The 14,814-nt window shown below is 48.5% G+C and overlaps 7 protein-coding genes across 7 annotated transcripts; 4 read left to right on the forward strand and 3 right to left on the reverse strand.

The window, feature by feature from the left end:
• The first annotated feature begins 458 nt into the window (after window positions 1-458).
• BDV27DRAFT_48204 (putative C6 transcription factor QutA) lies at window positions 459-3,852 on the forward strand. The gene is made up of 2 exons (XM_032076732.1): window positions 459-3,348; window positions 3,404-3,852. Exons 1-2 carry the CDS (start codon window positions 722-724, stop codon window positions 3,576-3,578), a joined length of 2,802 nt encoding a protein of 933 aa, XP_031931379.1. The 5' UTR covers window positions 459-721; the 3' UTR covers window positions 3,579-3,852.
• A 135-nt stretch (window positions 3,853-3,987) lies between these two features.
• BDV27DRAFT_154152 (type II 3-dehydroquinate dehydratase) lies at window positions 3,988-5,234 on the reverse strand (the record flags this gene model as incomplete). The annotated part of the gene is made up of 2 exons (XM_032071918.1): window positions 3,988-4,449; window positions 5,175-5,234. The coding sequence occupies 2 exons, from the start codon at window positions 5,232-5,234 to the stop codon at window positions 3,988-3,990; spliced, it is 522 nt and encodes a 173-aa protein (XP_031931380.1).
• Window positions 5,235-5,598: 364 nt separating this feature from the next.
• BDV27DRAFT_48206 (inositol monophosphatase family protein) lies at window positions 5,599-7,253 on the forward strand. The gene is made up of 6 exons (XM_032076733.1): window positions 5,599-5,954; window positions 6,019-6,070; window positions 6,125-6,213; window positions 6,264-6,702; window positions 6,800-6,931; window positions 6,986-7,253. The coding sequence occupies exons 1-6, from the start codon at window positions 5,774-5,776 to the stop codon at window positions 7,092-7,094; spliced, it is 1,002 nt and encodes a 333-aa protein (XP_031931381.1). The 5' UTR covers window positions 5,599-5,773; the 3' UTR covers window positions 7,095-7,253.
• Window positions 7,254-7,270: 17 nt separating this feature from the next.
• Window positions 7,271-8,505, reverse strand: BDV27DRAFT_168272 (shikimate dehydrogenase family protein; the record flags this gene model as incomplete). Its single annotated transcript, XM_032074727.1, has 1 exon — window positions 7,271-8,505. The coding sequence occupies exon 1, from the start codon at window positions 8,318-8,320 to the stop codon at window positions 7,271-7,273; it is 1,050 nt and encodes a 349-aa protein (XP_031931382.1). The 5' UTR covers window positions 8,321-8,505.
• A 1,191-nt stretch (window positions 8,506-9,696) lies between these two features.
• On the forward strand, window positions 9,697-11,442 carry BDV27DRAFT_154155 (sugar porter family MFS transporter; the record flags this gene model as incomplete). Its single annotated transcript, XM_032071919.1, has 3 exons — window positions 9,697-10,233; window positions 10,297-11,010; window positions 11,080-11,442. 3 exons carry the CDS (start codon window positions 9,697-9,699, stop codon window positions 11,440-11,442), a joined length of 1,614 nt encoding a protein of 537 aa, XP_031931383.1.
• Window positions 11,443-11,698: 256 nt separating this feature from the next.
• Window positions 11,699-13,282, reverse strand: BDV27DRAFT_142111 (Gfo/Idh/MocA family protein; the record flags this gene model as incomplete). The annotated part of the gene is made up of 3 exons (XM_032069908.1): window positions 11,699-12,818; window positions 12,895-12,984; window positions 13,263-13,282. The coding sequence occupies 3 exons, from the start codon at window positions 13,280-13,282 to the stop codon at window positions 11,699-11,701; spliced, it is 1,230 nt and encodes a 409-aa protein (XP_031931384.1).
• Window positions 13,283-13,450: 168 nt separating this feature from the next.
• Window positions 13,451-14,572, forward strand: BDV27DRAFT_168279 (sugar phosphate isomerase/epimerase family protein; the record flags this gene model as incomplete). Its single annotated transcript, XM_032074728.1, has 1 exon — window positions 13,451-14,572. One exon carries the CDS (start codon window positions 13,451-13,453, stop codon window positions 14,549-14,551), a length of 1,101 nt encoding a protein of 366 aa, XP_031931385.1. The 3' UTR covers window positions 14,552-14,572.
• Window positions 14,573-14,814: the final 242 nt, after the last annotated feature.

Here is a 14,814-nt window from a genome sequence, read left to right on the forward strand (position 1 = left end):
TACCACTTGCAGTAGGTGGCAATTACCCCGCGGGGATTAACCCACTCGGGCGACATTTCCGAAAAACAGTACTGAGATACGAATCATTACCGAGTCTTATTTACAATTCGGTATGATAACATGGGTTTCTCTCATGTAGGCATTGACTTGCCGCTTGGACATTCTTTCATATGCATTAGTAAAAGATTTTTTTCACCGCTGGACAAAGTGAGATGGGCGCTTACTGGGTCCTACTCGCTAAGTTCACTTCGCGATCATGACTCGAAAGTCGAAGTGGAGAAAGTTAGATTACTAGTGCAGTGGTCCCCAGTGTTTTCAATCCGTCTACTTTGATTCGGGGTAGTCATTGCTTGCTCCGTATTCTGTATTGACACTAAACCGCGGGTAAGCAATAGGACCGCTTTCCCCAACTTCCACCGGCATTACACTCGTTTTTCCTTTCTCCGCTTTTTCATTCTGTCAATATCTCGATTTTTTGCTATCACCACCAAATTCGGATTGGTTACGCACAGATTCCATTTCTAGTTGGACTAAGCGATCTAGTGTCGTTTGACAGCACGGACTAGCTCATATTCCTTGTGTTCCAATTGCCCTGTGTGGTGGGGTGAATTGAGGTTCAATTTCTGCAAAGTCCTCTGCCGGCAAATGATACATCTCGGTTGCAACATCTGACGATGGACATGCGTCCAGAACAATCTAGTGCACTGCTATTTAGACGATCATGAGCAGCGACATGCGCCAAGCCTCCGGGAGCAGCAAAGCTAAACGACGACTGATTGACGCCGACGACGATAATAGACCGAATAATGCTGCAGATGAGCATGCCTCTAATCCCAAGAGACAGCGGGTGTCGCGCGCCTGCGACAGCTGTCGGTCGAAAAAGGATAAATGCGATGGGGTCCAACCAGTGTGTTCAACCTGCGCTTCGCTATCCAGGCCCTGCACCTACAAGGCCAATCCCAAAAAGAGGGGCTTACCAACCGGGTATATTCGCACACTCGAATTGCTATGGGGTCTTGTGTTCTGCAAAATAAAGGGTAGTGAGGATGTGGTTCGTGCGTTGTTGAAGGCAGCCAATATGCCAAGTCATTTGTCTACTATGGGCAAAGAGGCTGAGGGATCCGACACACTTCTCTTCTCGTGGAAGAATAGTGCTGTGCTTAGAGATGTCGAGCGGATGTTGACCTTGTTAGAGCAGCCGGAGGACGAGCAAGATAAAGAGCTACGAGCACCTGGAGATAGTGATTCTCCTCAGGATGCTGAAGGTAGTAGTGTGCTCTCTTCCGATACCCTCGAGTGGTATATGCCTGAAGGGCTAGGAGATGGAAGGGAGACTTCGTTGGCCGCAGGGCCATCGCCCGTCAAAACACCTACAGTTGGATCAACCGCTAAAAGCCATCTGACACGCAATACCCGAGACTCCGGCACTCAAACACCCTCCCCGAATGACGCGGCGGAAGATCCAAGAATATTAGTCACTCATCCACCATCGCTGCCTCACTCCATCCTCCATTCCTCTGGGAGTACTTCGAAATACCCACCTCGCCTCCCCTCTAATGCTTGGGCATTGATTGACATATACTTTACATATACACAGTGTTGGTTTCCAATACTCGAAAAACATGATATCCTTCGGACTGCATTTCGTCACTCCGAGGATGACATCCCCGTTTCGGCTACGTCTGCTGGCTCTGGCAATCACGCGGCACTATGGGCAGTTCTGGCCCTTGCATCTATCCAGGAGGCTTCGATTACCGCGACCCGTCAACTGCCGCAAGCTTCTAACGACCGGCCAAATCCTAGACAGCTGTACACAACAGCCAAAAGTTTAATTCCTGGAGAAGAAGGTGCCTATGATATTGGCCATGTCCAAGCATTGCTGATCTTGTCACTTATTAAACTTGGTCAACAAGAGTGGGCAGCTGCATGGGTGCTTGTAGGACAGGCCGTTCGCATTTCACAGTGTCTGAGGCTGGATCGCCCTCCCAGCACCCAATCGATTAATGGAGATCGGTTAAAGAGCTCTGGGCGAGCAAAGCATGTGTTTTTTGGCTGCTTTGTACTTGAGACTATAGTTGCGATGCAAACTGACCAAATCCCGTCATTGCGCAAGAGTGACCTGATGACGATTGGCCCAATTAATGAGGATGGTCTGGAAGAATGGCATCCTTGGGAAGATCAAACTGGCCTTCGTCCGGTTGAGTCATCACGAGGCAATTTCCATCGCGGACCGCTCCATGCATTGAGTACTTTTAACCGACTTATCTCATTGATATGCATTTTGAACGATTTGTGCTGCTTCAAGCAATCTATGACTAGCTCTGCCTCACAGTTGGAGGTGCTGGAACGCCAACTACAAATTTGGATCTCGGCTCTTCCCAAGAGTTATCGTGTTGATTTGCAAGCGAACTCAGCGAAGCCAGCTTCACCTCACATCTTTGCACTCGAGATGATGTATGAAGGTGTCGTTGCTACCCTGAGTTTGCAATTCGCAATCCAGAAAAGCGACGCCAACGTACAAGAGGCGATACACAAGGGGCGCGCGACAGAAAGCTCAAAAAGACTACTATTATTACTTCAAACGTACATGGAGACTTACAGTCTCTCTGCAACTTTTCCTACCTTTGGTACGGTTCTCTCGCTTAGCGCGCCCCAGGAGATCGAAACACGTAATTCACCTCTATTGTTTGATCTTGATTCTGGCCTAAAGCAGAAATTGCGATCATTTGTCTCCCATCTCGCGACTGTGTGGCTTGTTCAAGAGAAGAACATGTCGGATGTACGTATAACAACAATGACACCAAGTGTGTCATCAATGTCCGCAACCCAGCGACCACGAAGCCTGACAAATCCAACCTCGGCTGATCAGAATTCTTTCCACCTCTCCGAAATACCAATCCCGGGAAATGCAACAAGGAGAGCTGGGGCAATAGACAGTACGCACCTAGACATTAGTGCGGCTGATGCACTTCTTTCGAATTCTTGGATGCGACCGGCATCAAATACTGAGGATAATGCAGCATTGTCTTTACCAACCCCTGCCTCATCGGTGAATATTAACCGGGGTGTAACAGAAACGTTACAGCAAGCCTCTCAACCGAGGGAGCCTATTTCGCATAGGCAACACGCCTCAATATCTTCATCCACAAGGCCGATAAACGGAGCGGCTTCGTTACCAGACTTGAATTCATTTCAGCCTTTACAATATCACACTCCATACAGTGAACAGAATAATAACATTGGCTCCTTTCTTGAAATTGACGGATACGGGTCTCTCCACCGACCGCGGATTGCTCCTGATCTCGATGCATTGTTTGATGAATTAGCATCGTTGGATGGTACCGAAAAGTGAGTAGCCCTGATACTCGTTATGATTGCAAAATCGCTGACATGTGGACTGCAGCGCGGATAATCAGCCAGAGTTCATGCAAAACTTAGGATTTGTTCCAGACGCGGGGATTCCGGAACTATATTCATATTCGAGTCAAGTCGAGCCTTTCCTTCTGGCCCAGACACAGCAAATACCAATACCCGACCCTCCGGGGGGTGCTACCACAGGAGTCTCAACCGGTAATTGAGCCACAAACTTGATGGTGGATAATACCAGGTGGACCTCAGGTTAAGCTCAGAGACCTTGGGTATTCTGGCTTGCTCATTTGTTAGATATGCCCCGCTGGTGGCATTTGATTCAAAGCACCATCTCATGGGCTGGTCCTTGTAGTGCGATAGCTACCCAGCAAAGGGCTATGAAGAGTTTATGCATAGCTTTTTTACCTCACTTCTAATTCTTCGATTGTATATATTAAGGCGTATATAATTTGTCATTGGTGCATAGTGACAGACATGAATGGACGACCTAACCGATGTTCACACCGAGCAACCCTTGCAATGAAACATCTACACATTATGCTATACATCAACACTCATCAAGCTGAGATTTATTTATTTATTTAACTATTTTCCTTATGAAGCATCTGTAACTGACACTCAAAGTGCAGCCTTCTCCTCCCTCGCCTTGAAATTGACAGCCACATGTTCCACCGCAACCTTATAGCCATATACTCCCAACCCAACAATTATTCCGGCTGCTTTATCGCTGAGATAGCTATGATGCCTCCATGGCTCCCTTGCATGGACGTTACTCACATGTAGCTCGATGAAAGGAATATCCACTCCCACCAAGGCGTCCCGGATAGCCACCGAAGTATGCGTGTATGCACCAGGGTTGATAACGATTCCGTCAACGTTATTCCGAGCAGCTTGAATGCGATCAACGATTGCGCCTTCGTGATTGGACTGGAAGGTTTCCAAAGTAGCTCCTAATGAAGCAGCGTGGGCTTTGCTTGAGGCTTCGACGTCTGCGAGAGTAGTTGAGCCGTAGATATGAGGCTCGCGAGTACCCAGGAGGTTGAGGTTGGGACCGTTAATGAGGAGGATTGACTTTCCCATCTTGAATTATCGGTATATGAGGGGCTTGGAGGGTGGATTTCGTTATTCGTGATAATTAAATTTCTTGAGGAGGCAGTGTGGTATTTAGGATGTGGAGTAAGGCAAGATAGAAACTGGTAGTAATTTTGTTTAGAGAACTATTTCTAGTTTCACCGTTATATTCTCATACTCATATTATCGCATGGGTAAATCATCTGCATTCAACTTTAGTAAGTATTACGGAGTAGCTAAAACCCCTCGGTGATATAGGGGAAATTTTTTCCCTAGGTAAGAATGCACGGTATTCTTCTCATCAATCTGGTGCATAATAGAGACCTAAACCCATATTCGTAATTAATTAAGTATACTGGTAATTACATTGAAAGTGGCAACCAGAAAACTTCGGTGGGGAAGGAACCAGGGCTCTCCGCATTGGACTAAAGAAAACTCCGGTAAGATGGGGAGAACGCTTTCCCGGCATGCCGAACACCCGCAGGAAGCCGGCGCATACGCTGTGCTATGCTGGTGTTGCTGCTGTGCACAAGTGATGAAGACTGGACTGTATTGAGATATTGACAAAGGTATCTCCTGGGCTTAGATCTTCTATTCATCGGAAAGTTTTAGTACTTCTTCTACTTAAAGAGAAATCATGATAGTATTCAATTGTATGCATGTAATAGTTGATTCCCGTGATACTTAGTGTACACATACTGTGCGTGGCCGTGTACATAGTGCTGGAAGCATACCATACGCCCTGCTGGACAGATATACACAGTCAGTTTCTGAATGAGAGGCTGAAAAGGCATTCTAGATCAGATCCATGCATCTCGAATGGTCATTGATATGTAGCTACTCGCCCATAGTGTGCACTACGAGTCCACTACTCAACTAAAGTTTGGTAGACGTTGAAGATCCCACTTCCATTGTCCGCAATTTGGCCCGGGCAATAAAAGTAAAGCAGGAACTATTACTAAATCTTTTACACAAAATAGATATCGAACTTATGCTGAAGCCCATAGCCAATCAGTGCATCTTCGCTGATCTACTAGGTAGATTTTCGTGGTAGGTTCATGCATGTACCCCATCGAGATAGCCACCCACGTGAGGAAAGAAGCAATGTGGAGCCCGTTGATAGTCAATTTTATCGGTTACTCACGGTCGCGGAGATCACCTACACTCATAAACCTCGACCGGTCCATGAGGAGTCAGTCATCTTGAATAGTCCACTTCATTTGTGTTTTAGTAGTACATGCTCAAGAGAACACAACCAGTCCATGAAACTCCAAACACGGCCCTCACGGTAGCCATTTGAAAATCTTGCACTTATCGTTATCGACCCCGCATAATGACGGTCATGCAGCTCGACCAGGAGCAACTAGACGAGATCTACGCGTTTGCGGTAGACCTCGGTCGTAAAGCAGGTCAGCTTTTACTGGACAGCATTGAAAAGCGGATCGCGGGTGAGGGAAGTCAGTCGGTGGAAGAAAAAGAGAATGCAGTGGATATCGTGACTCAGACGGATGAAGGTAGCTCTATTGCGCTCTAATCGAGATAACAACGTTATAAGCGATCTGACAATGTCTATACCAGATGTGGAAGTATTTATCAAGACCGCAATTAACGACAAATATCCTTATCACAAGTCAGTCAGCCCTCCCGGTCATTACTGAACAAAACCACTGACAGGCACTCAAAGGTTTCTTGGGGAGGAGACATACGCCAAAGGACAGTCTCGAGACTATCTCATAGACGAACAGCCAACATGGTGTATTGATCCATTAGATGGTAAATCTCGTGCCTGATACTGAAATTCTTTCCCTGACCATAAGCTTTAGGAACGGTTAACTTCACTCATATCTTCCCCATGTTCTGTGTCTCCATCGGCTTTATCGTCAACCACAAACCCGTCATTGGAGTCATTTATGCTCCTTTCCAAGACCAACTTTACTCATCATGTATCAACCGTGGCGCCTGGCTTAATGAAAAGCGTCGTCTTCCACTTATCCGCAACCCGTCTATCCCACCGATGCCCCCTAATGCACCCAGCAAGTGTGTCTTTTCCTGTGAATGGGGAAAGGATCGCCGTGATATACCCGACGGCAACATGCACCGCAAAATTGAGAGCTTTGTGAACATGGCCGCTGAGATCGGAGGGAGGAATGGAAAGGGAGGAATGGTTCATGGTGTCCGGAGTCTGGGGAGTGCGACGTTAGATTTGGCGTACACTGCGATGGGATCGTTCGATATCTGGTGGGAGGGTGGCTGTTGGGAATGGTGAGCCCCCGTCTTTTGCAATCTGCGATGATCTCTTTTTTTTTTTTTTAAAAAAAAAAAAATTTATTTCTGAGTTATATTAATCTGACTGGCCTAGGGACGTGGCTGCTGGAATTGCGATCCTCCTTGAAGCGGGTGGCTTGGTCACAACTGCTAATCCACCAGTGGATCCTGACACTGCCCCAATTGGGGATGTGCGACTGGGTAGTCGCTTGTACTTGGCTATTAGGTAGGATATTCCTGCGAGCACTTGAGTAGTAATCGGTGGCTAATTTCGACCCAGACCGGCAGGACCGTCGGCAACCGAGACCGGTCGACAGACACAGGAGAGAACAGTGAGGGAGGTGTGGAAGCGTGTACGAGAACTTGAATACACACGGCCTGGTGCTTAATCCTTTCCTCAAGCTTTGTGAATCTCTTGGCTTTCTTAGGATTATATAGACGACCAGGCCTTATAGAAGGACTCGTGTTTGTTCATGACGACATATCTAATTTTATCACATATGCTATGCTCTAGGGTATGTTATATACAAGAATCATGTATAGAGAATGTTATGTAGAAAGAAAATCAAAGATTAGACTTGGATGACCTTTCAGCTAGCGACTTCGCCACCATATCCTTGACCTTCTCCACCACGCCAGGAACAGCAACCACATCCTGACCGGTCCAGAGACGGGCCTGTTCCAAGCCTTGCCAGATCAATGCCTCTGAGCCCAGGATAACCTTCCAGCCAGCCGTCGAAGCGAGCTGCGCAATTTCCGTCCAGGGAACAGGGTGATAGCACATCTCCAGAATGACGCCCTTGAACTTCTCGGAAGAAGAAGCCTCACCCAGGAAAGCCTGGAGGACCTGTCGGGCGTTGATCTCCTCAGGAGTCTTCGGCGGGTAGTTGGGGATACCCGAGACAATAGCCACGGGCGCCTCAAGCGAGGCTGCCACTGCGGGATCAGTGACATGAATGAGGGGAGCCTGCGTCGAAGTAGGATTCCGTTCCCTATCTTCGCTCAGAATAGTCTCGACTTCCGACGCGTCGCGGTTCACAATGTAGATCTTACTGGCGCCGAGCCATTTGCGTAGTACATAAATCGCTGAGCGAGCTGTGCCGCCTCCACCAACGATCAAGGCAGGCTTGTTCTGGAATATTTCCGTGGATGGGGAGTTCTGTAGTAAGGCTTCCCGGATGCCAATGCAGTCGGTGTTTGTACCGACGTAGGAGCGGCTACCGTCTTGTTCCTCGCGTAAAAAGATGGTGTTGCAGGCTCCGGCTTGTCTTGCGTCCTCGGTGAGGTCGTCCAGGTGAGGCATGATGGCTACCTTGTGTGGCATGGTGACAGAGGAGCCGACGAACTTGGGGTTAGCTTTGATGGCGGCCAAGTATTTATCGATTGGAGGTGACCGAGTGTATGGTGGAGGGTAAGTCGCAGATGTGCCATAAACGCTGGATAGAGGAACCTGGGCCCAGTTCAAACCCAGTGTGCTGTAGACGGTCTTATGGAGTGGTGGGGAGAGGGAGTTCAGCAAAGGATGGCCATAAAGATATGCGACACCATCCAGCTCAGCTGGGCTGGTAATGGGCTCCTCGGGCTGAGCATCGTTCACAATCTGTGGTGCTGCCATTGTGACGAAAGGTGAACCTAACGGTATAGTCGATGTTTGAAAAGAGATTGGATTGGGTATCTAGTAGTATATAAATGATGTGCAGCAACAGAGGGGACGGAAACTAGTATGCCACCCAGTTCGTCTAACTAATACGAAAATTATTAGTTCATTTTTCATCCGGCGAAAATGAAAGCCAATGGTCGTTGGAGGATTCCACAACTCAAGCAATGCGGCGGAGAAACGTTTAAGATTTCAGTTTAGGCCCGTGACTGTTCCGAGATTCAATGAATTTAACCCAACGGAACTTCTCCGTCGTCTTCGCTCCCTTCCTCCGAGATCGCACTCCACTTGCTCAGTACTCGACTCCACAAAAGTGTCAAGATAATTCCACTACGGCTCATCTAGACGAGATGTGCAACCTTTCCTATCGTTGCTGGTACACTCATCGTGATCAATATGCTTTGTTTCGGTGCAATGTATGCAGCCACCGCCACTGAAGATGGACATCCTTGGTATGCCCAGAAACCGTCCAACTTTAACCTAATTCTAACTTTCTGCAGAACAATTGCCGGGGAGAACGCTTTTCCCGGGCTGAGAAGGAGCTCGTTTCGCTTAATCTTGTCGTCCAGTGGCCACACAGACCCCCATGGGGAATACATTTGGTAAAGAATCTTTCCCGGCGAAGTTCTTTCCCCAGCCACCGATGACATCTAGCCAATAACTATTGGCCGTTATTTCACCCAGATGGTCCATGTAATGCTTGGGGGAAGCCTGGGGTTTCCCCCCTTACTAGCTCTATCTAGTCTGGGGTCTCCTTTCCTCGAGAACACTAAGTAACTAAGGTCGTTTATAGTTCTTGGGTTCCTTGGCTTCCCCACAAATGCTCGCCAGCATTGCCGTCTTAGTCCCACATCCACTTGAGCGGAATCGGAGCGGCGTGCCAACAACAATGGCAGAGATTTCATTGCGACTGGTAGAGTCATTTTGGCTTGGCTCACTCGTAGTGCAACAAAGTTTAACAGCGTCTGGGCAAGATGATACGAGGAGAAAGAAAAAACCCTCCTCCACGTGCCTACTAGGAGATTAGATTCGTTTTGCCGCCGATAACTTAACAGACTGTGGAAAAACAATCCATCTCCGCAACCCCAGGCTGTTTTCAGCTCGCACCCCCGGATTTTCGTTCCATGTTCCATAAACAAGGGTGTTGTCGTTTAGCGTGGGCATAGATTATAAGTATTTAGACCCCTGACGCGCGGCACCTCTTTTTCATCTTTCTCATAATACTTACCTTCCAATCTCACTCATTTCTCACACGCACTCTCAATCCCTGTGAATCTGACTTGGGTTGTTGAAGAAGCTCTGATCATCTCATCAAGAGTGACCACACTGTCACCATGTCTATCCTCTCTCTAGTCGAGGATAGACCCACTCCCAAGGAGGTGTATAACTGGAAGATATACCTCCTCGCAGTTGTCGCCTCATGCACGTCTTGTATGATCGGGTATGATAGTGCCTTCATTGGTACGACTATCTCTCTCCAATCATTCAAGGATGAGTTTGATTGGGACTCCATGTCTGCCGCGAACCAAGATCTAGTGAGCGCCAACATTGTCTCTCTCTACCAGGCAGGTGCATTCTTTGGTGCATTCTTCGCCTATCCCATCGGTCATTTTTGGGGCCGAAAATGGGGTCTGATGGTCTCTGCCGTTATATTCACTTTGGGTGCTGGCATAATGCTTGGTACTAATGGCGACCGTGGATTTGGCTTACTTTATGGAGGACGAGTACTTGCTGGCTTGGGAGTGGGAGCTGGCTCGAATATCACTCCTATTTATATCTCCGAGTTATCTCCACCGGCGATCAGAGGACGGTTGGTTGGAGTTTACGAATTGGGGTGGCAAATTGGTGGGCTTGTAGGATTTTGGATCTGTGTAAGTGCTTCCTATTTGTTATATTTCCTACAAACTATCGGCACAGCTAACCTTATCTGGTAGTATGGCGTTGATGAGACGTTAGCCCCGAGCCATAAGCAGTGGATCATCCCATTCGCCGTCCAGCTGATACCATCTGGCCTCCTTATTATTGGTGCCCTTTTTTTGAAAGAGTCTCCGCGTTGGCTATTCCTGCGGGGGCGTCGAGAGGAGGCAATCAAAAACCTCTGTTGGATTCGTCAACTCCCAGAAGACCATATCTACATGATTGAGGAAATCGGTGCTATTGACCAGACCCTAGAACACCAGCGTGCAACTATTGGCCTGGGCTTCTGGAAGCCGTTCGTTGCGGCTTGGACGAACAAGAAGATACTGTATCGTCTCTTCCTTGGTAGCATGCTGTTCTTTTGGCAGAATGGTTCGGGTATCAACGCCATCAACTACTACAGTCCTACCGTTTTCAAAAGTATTGGTGTCACAGGTTCGAACACAAGCTTGTTCACCACGGGCATCTTTGGTGTCGTGAAGACCGTGGTGACATTTGTCTGGCTTCTTTGGCTGATTGATCATGTGGGACGGCGTCTGCTCCTGCTTATCGGTGCCGCCGGTGGCTCAATCTGTTTGTGGATCGTCGGGGCGTATATCAAAGTCGCCAGGCCCTCAGAACGAGAGAATAAGCAGATGGATGGCGGTGGCATTGCTGCTATGTTCTTCTTTTACCTGTGGACTGTGTTTTATACCCCTTCCTGGAACGGTACCCCATGGGTTATTAACTCGGTAAGCTTGTTCTCCGTCTTCTGCGAATGTCATATTAGTAAACTTTCCTCTAATAACTTCGTCATTTAGGAAATGTTCGATCCCAACATTCGTTCGCTTGCGCAAGCCTGTGCGGCAGGGTCCAACTGGCTCTGGAACTTCCTCATCTCCCGATTCACTCCACAGATGTTTGCCAAGATGGACTACGGAGTGTACTTCTTTTTCGCGTCTCTCATGATCCTATCCATCATCTTTGTGTTCTTCCTGATTCCAGAGACGAAAGGTATCCCACTAGAGAGCATGGACAGACTTTTTGAGACTCAGCCGGTTTGGCGTGCTCACGGGGCTCTCCTCAAACAAATTCGCGAAGACGAGGAACGGTTTCGTCATGACTTGGAGGATTCCGGCTTTGTGAAGAGTACTGATAAGCAAGTGGAGGTCGTGGATGCGTGATGTTGATTTTTGATCCTGAATGTTGCATTGCTGTGTCTTGTGTGATATTATGAACTCCAACAGCTGGGCATGATGATGCCACAAGCTGTATGATGGCCCACATCCCAGAAGCAAATGAGCTCTGTTGGCAACCCTGTGATAATCATTTATTATATAAACCTAGCTATACCCTACCTGGACGTGCTTTCTTTCTCTCTTTCTGTCTGTCCCTTTCCTTCAGACCGTTTCGACTCCATGACCTTGTATCACTCATCAATTAGCGGTTTCCTTCAAGAATGGTCTGGTCTAGTTCAATTGTCTGTCCGGTTTCCAGTGCCTTTTGTACAGCCTGGCACACAAGTAAGGCCCTGAGGCCTTCTTCACCGGAGCAACTAGGCTCGGCTTTGCCTTGAATGACATCGACGAAATGGGCAAGCTGCAAATCGAAAGGAGTCGCTTCTTCCACGTCAAACTTCTCGACCGTCAATGGTTGGTTCCAGCTCTTGTCCGGGCGGCTATCGTAACTCCAGCGCGTCATATCTGGGACACTGAGGGAGGCATCAGAACCAAAGATGCGGTAAAAGTCTGCGCCAGAAGAACACTTGGGAATGAGTGGATTTTCGCCGGTCCCGGCTTCAAAGTTATGTGGAGAGGGTGTAGCATCGCAGACAAGGAATGTACCGACAACGCCTGAAGCGAACCGAAGCGTCAGTGCCGCGCCCTCCTCTGCCTCATGAGGAGGGTTAGGACGTTGCGGGAGGGTCTTCTCGGCGTGAACGCGCACAATGGGGCCGAACAGGTAATGCATAATGTCAATATCATGCACAAGGTTAATTGGAACCACACCACCCGATGACCGAGCACGACGCCAGTCACCTGGAGGCGCAAAGTATTGTTCTGGTTTGAACAATGTCCACAGGCCGTTGATGGCGATAATCCGGCCCAGAGATCCGGCATCCACCATCTGCTTTGTCTTAAGGACGTACGGGTTGAAGCGACGGTGGTGTCCTACCAGCAGCTTGAGTTGGGCGTTCTCTGGCCGCTGCGAAAATTGTAGCAGTGCTAGGCCATTGTCGATGCTGTCACTGACTGGTTTCTCGACCAGGACGTGGACACCACTGGCTAGAAGCTCTCGCGACACGGGGACGTGGGTGTGGTTGGGCGTGCAAACGATGGCTGCATCGGGCTTGGGAATGGCCTGCAGCATGGCTTCGACAGTTGGATAGTAGCTCGTTTGTAGCTCCTGCGCTACCCTGGCGGCATTGGGAAGCGGATCGATGAGCGCTACGAGCTCTGTATCTGGATTGGAGATCACGGATTTGGCATGTCGAGGGCCAATAAGCCCTGCGCCGATGATGACAACTCTTAGGACCATTTTGGTGGTGCTGTTGGAATCACTGGGGAGGTGTATTGGTGTCAAGAAGCAAATAGGGGGAAGAGAAAATGAGTGTATATGATATTGTTTTGTTGGACAGAAGATCATCTACAAATTGGACCACACCACGCGATTTCGGGATAAATTCAGGGCCAAGCGAAGCTTCATTGCCGAGGAAAAGCCTCAACCTACTCATCGCAATTGGTTTGGGGGTGCGCAGCTCACAGCCGGTTAAATGCGGCAGGGAAAGCGCTTAGCCGGCGGTTCTTCTCTTAGTGTCTCCTGTGGTGGAACCTCCAGCCCTAATGCATTGGGAGAGTTATCATCCATAATACAAACACAAGAATAGCCTTGTGAATCGTTCTTCCAGGGTAGAGCGGGATAAAATGTATTTATTAATAACACAAAGACCAGCACGGACAGCGATGCCAAGTGTGCTATAGAATTACCAGTGATTAAAACCTACGTCAACTGAACACAAGACATGACGCGGCAGCTCGCGTATCTTTAACAGTTTCATACTTTGTTATCACCTCCCAAGTGAATCGTGATCACAGCCATATCCTTCTCTTATAACTACCCTACCACTTCCTCTTCATCTACTGCTTCCTACTTTCTCCACATTGCCCGTTATTATAGCAACTGCTTTTCACAATGCCTAACCGTCTCGGAATCGGTTCCATGTCCCTAGGGCGCCCGGGGATCCATGATCTGCCAACCAAGCTGCACCAGGCCTCCCAGTTCGGCTACAAGGGCATCGAGCTATTCTTTGACGATCTTGACCACTTAGCCAAGTTGCTCTTTGATGGTGATCATATTTTAGCTGCTCAACATATACGCCAGCTTTGTGTTTCGCTGGACCTCTCTATCATCTGTCTGCAGCCTTTTTGGCACTACGAGGGACTTCTGGACCGCACTGAGCACAAGCATCTTCTCACCGAGAAGCTTCCCAAGTGGTTTGAGCTTGCACGCATTCTGGGCACAGATCTCATCCAGATCCCATCTAACTTCCTCCCCGCGGATGCTCAGACAGGCCAGCCCCGCACCACAGGTGATATGTCTGTCATTGTCTCAGATCTTCAGAAGATCGCCGATCTTGGTCTTCAGCAGTCCCCCCCTTTTCGTTTTGTCTACGAAGCCCTAGCATGGGGAAACCACATCAACAAATGGGAAGACTCCTGGGAGGTTGTAGAGCGGGTCAACCGTCCAAACTTTGGAGTTTGTCTTGACACCTTCAATATCGCAGGACGGGTGTATGCCGATCCCACATCTCCCACAGGAAAGACACCTAATGCGGATGCCGATCTCCAAGCATCTATAGCCCGCCTGCGATCTCGTATCGACCTCTCAAAGGTTTTCTATGTTCAAATCGTGGATGGCGAACGCCTGAGTGCCCCTTTGGACGAATCTCACCCCTTTTATGTCAAGGGTAACCCCGCCCGCATGAACTGGTCGCGTAACGCACGTCTGTTTGCCTTTGAAGAGGACCGTGGTGGATACTTACCCGTCTTGGACGTCGCTAAAGCCTTCTTCGATATCGGCTTCGAGGGCTGGGTTTCCCTGGAATTGTTCAACAGAAGCCTGGCTGATCCTGATCCATCTACGCCTCGCAATCACGCCAAAAGAGGTTTTGAGTCGTGGAAGAAACTAGTCGCTGCCTTGAAACTGAATACTGGTGATGCTTCCTCGGTGTATGGTCTTGACGGTACAGTTTCACCATCGACTTCCGCTTTGCCTGTGCAGCATCGCCTTTAGCGCCGCTTCCGGCTTCTTTACGTTTTCTTTTCCTTCCACTTCGGGCGTTGGTTTTTAACGGGTTTAATGGTTTGGCATATCTGCCCTCTCATGGCATCTTCACAGCGTATGTCCTCTAGTCTTGTTTCTTCCTGGCCTTATGGCTTGTTATGATTGTACAATATGATGGAAATACCCGAATGGAAACAGCCACCAGGCTTACTGTCAATAATTGCTCAGATTGATAAATACTCTTCTGGTAAACGTGGGAGAACATAATCCTC

This window comes from Aspergillus caelatus (assembly GCF_009193585.1).
Source record: "Aspergillus caelatus strain CBS 763.97 unplaced genomic scaffold BDV27scaffold_24, whole genome shotgun sequence".
Taxonomy (NCBI): Eukaryota; Fungi; Ascomycota; class Eurotiomycetes; order Eurotiales; family Aspergillaceae; genus Aspergillus; species Aspergillus caelatus.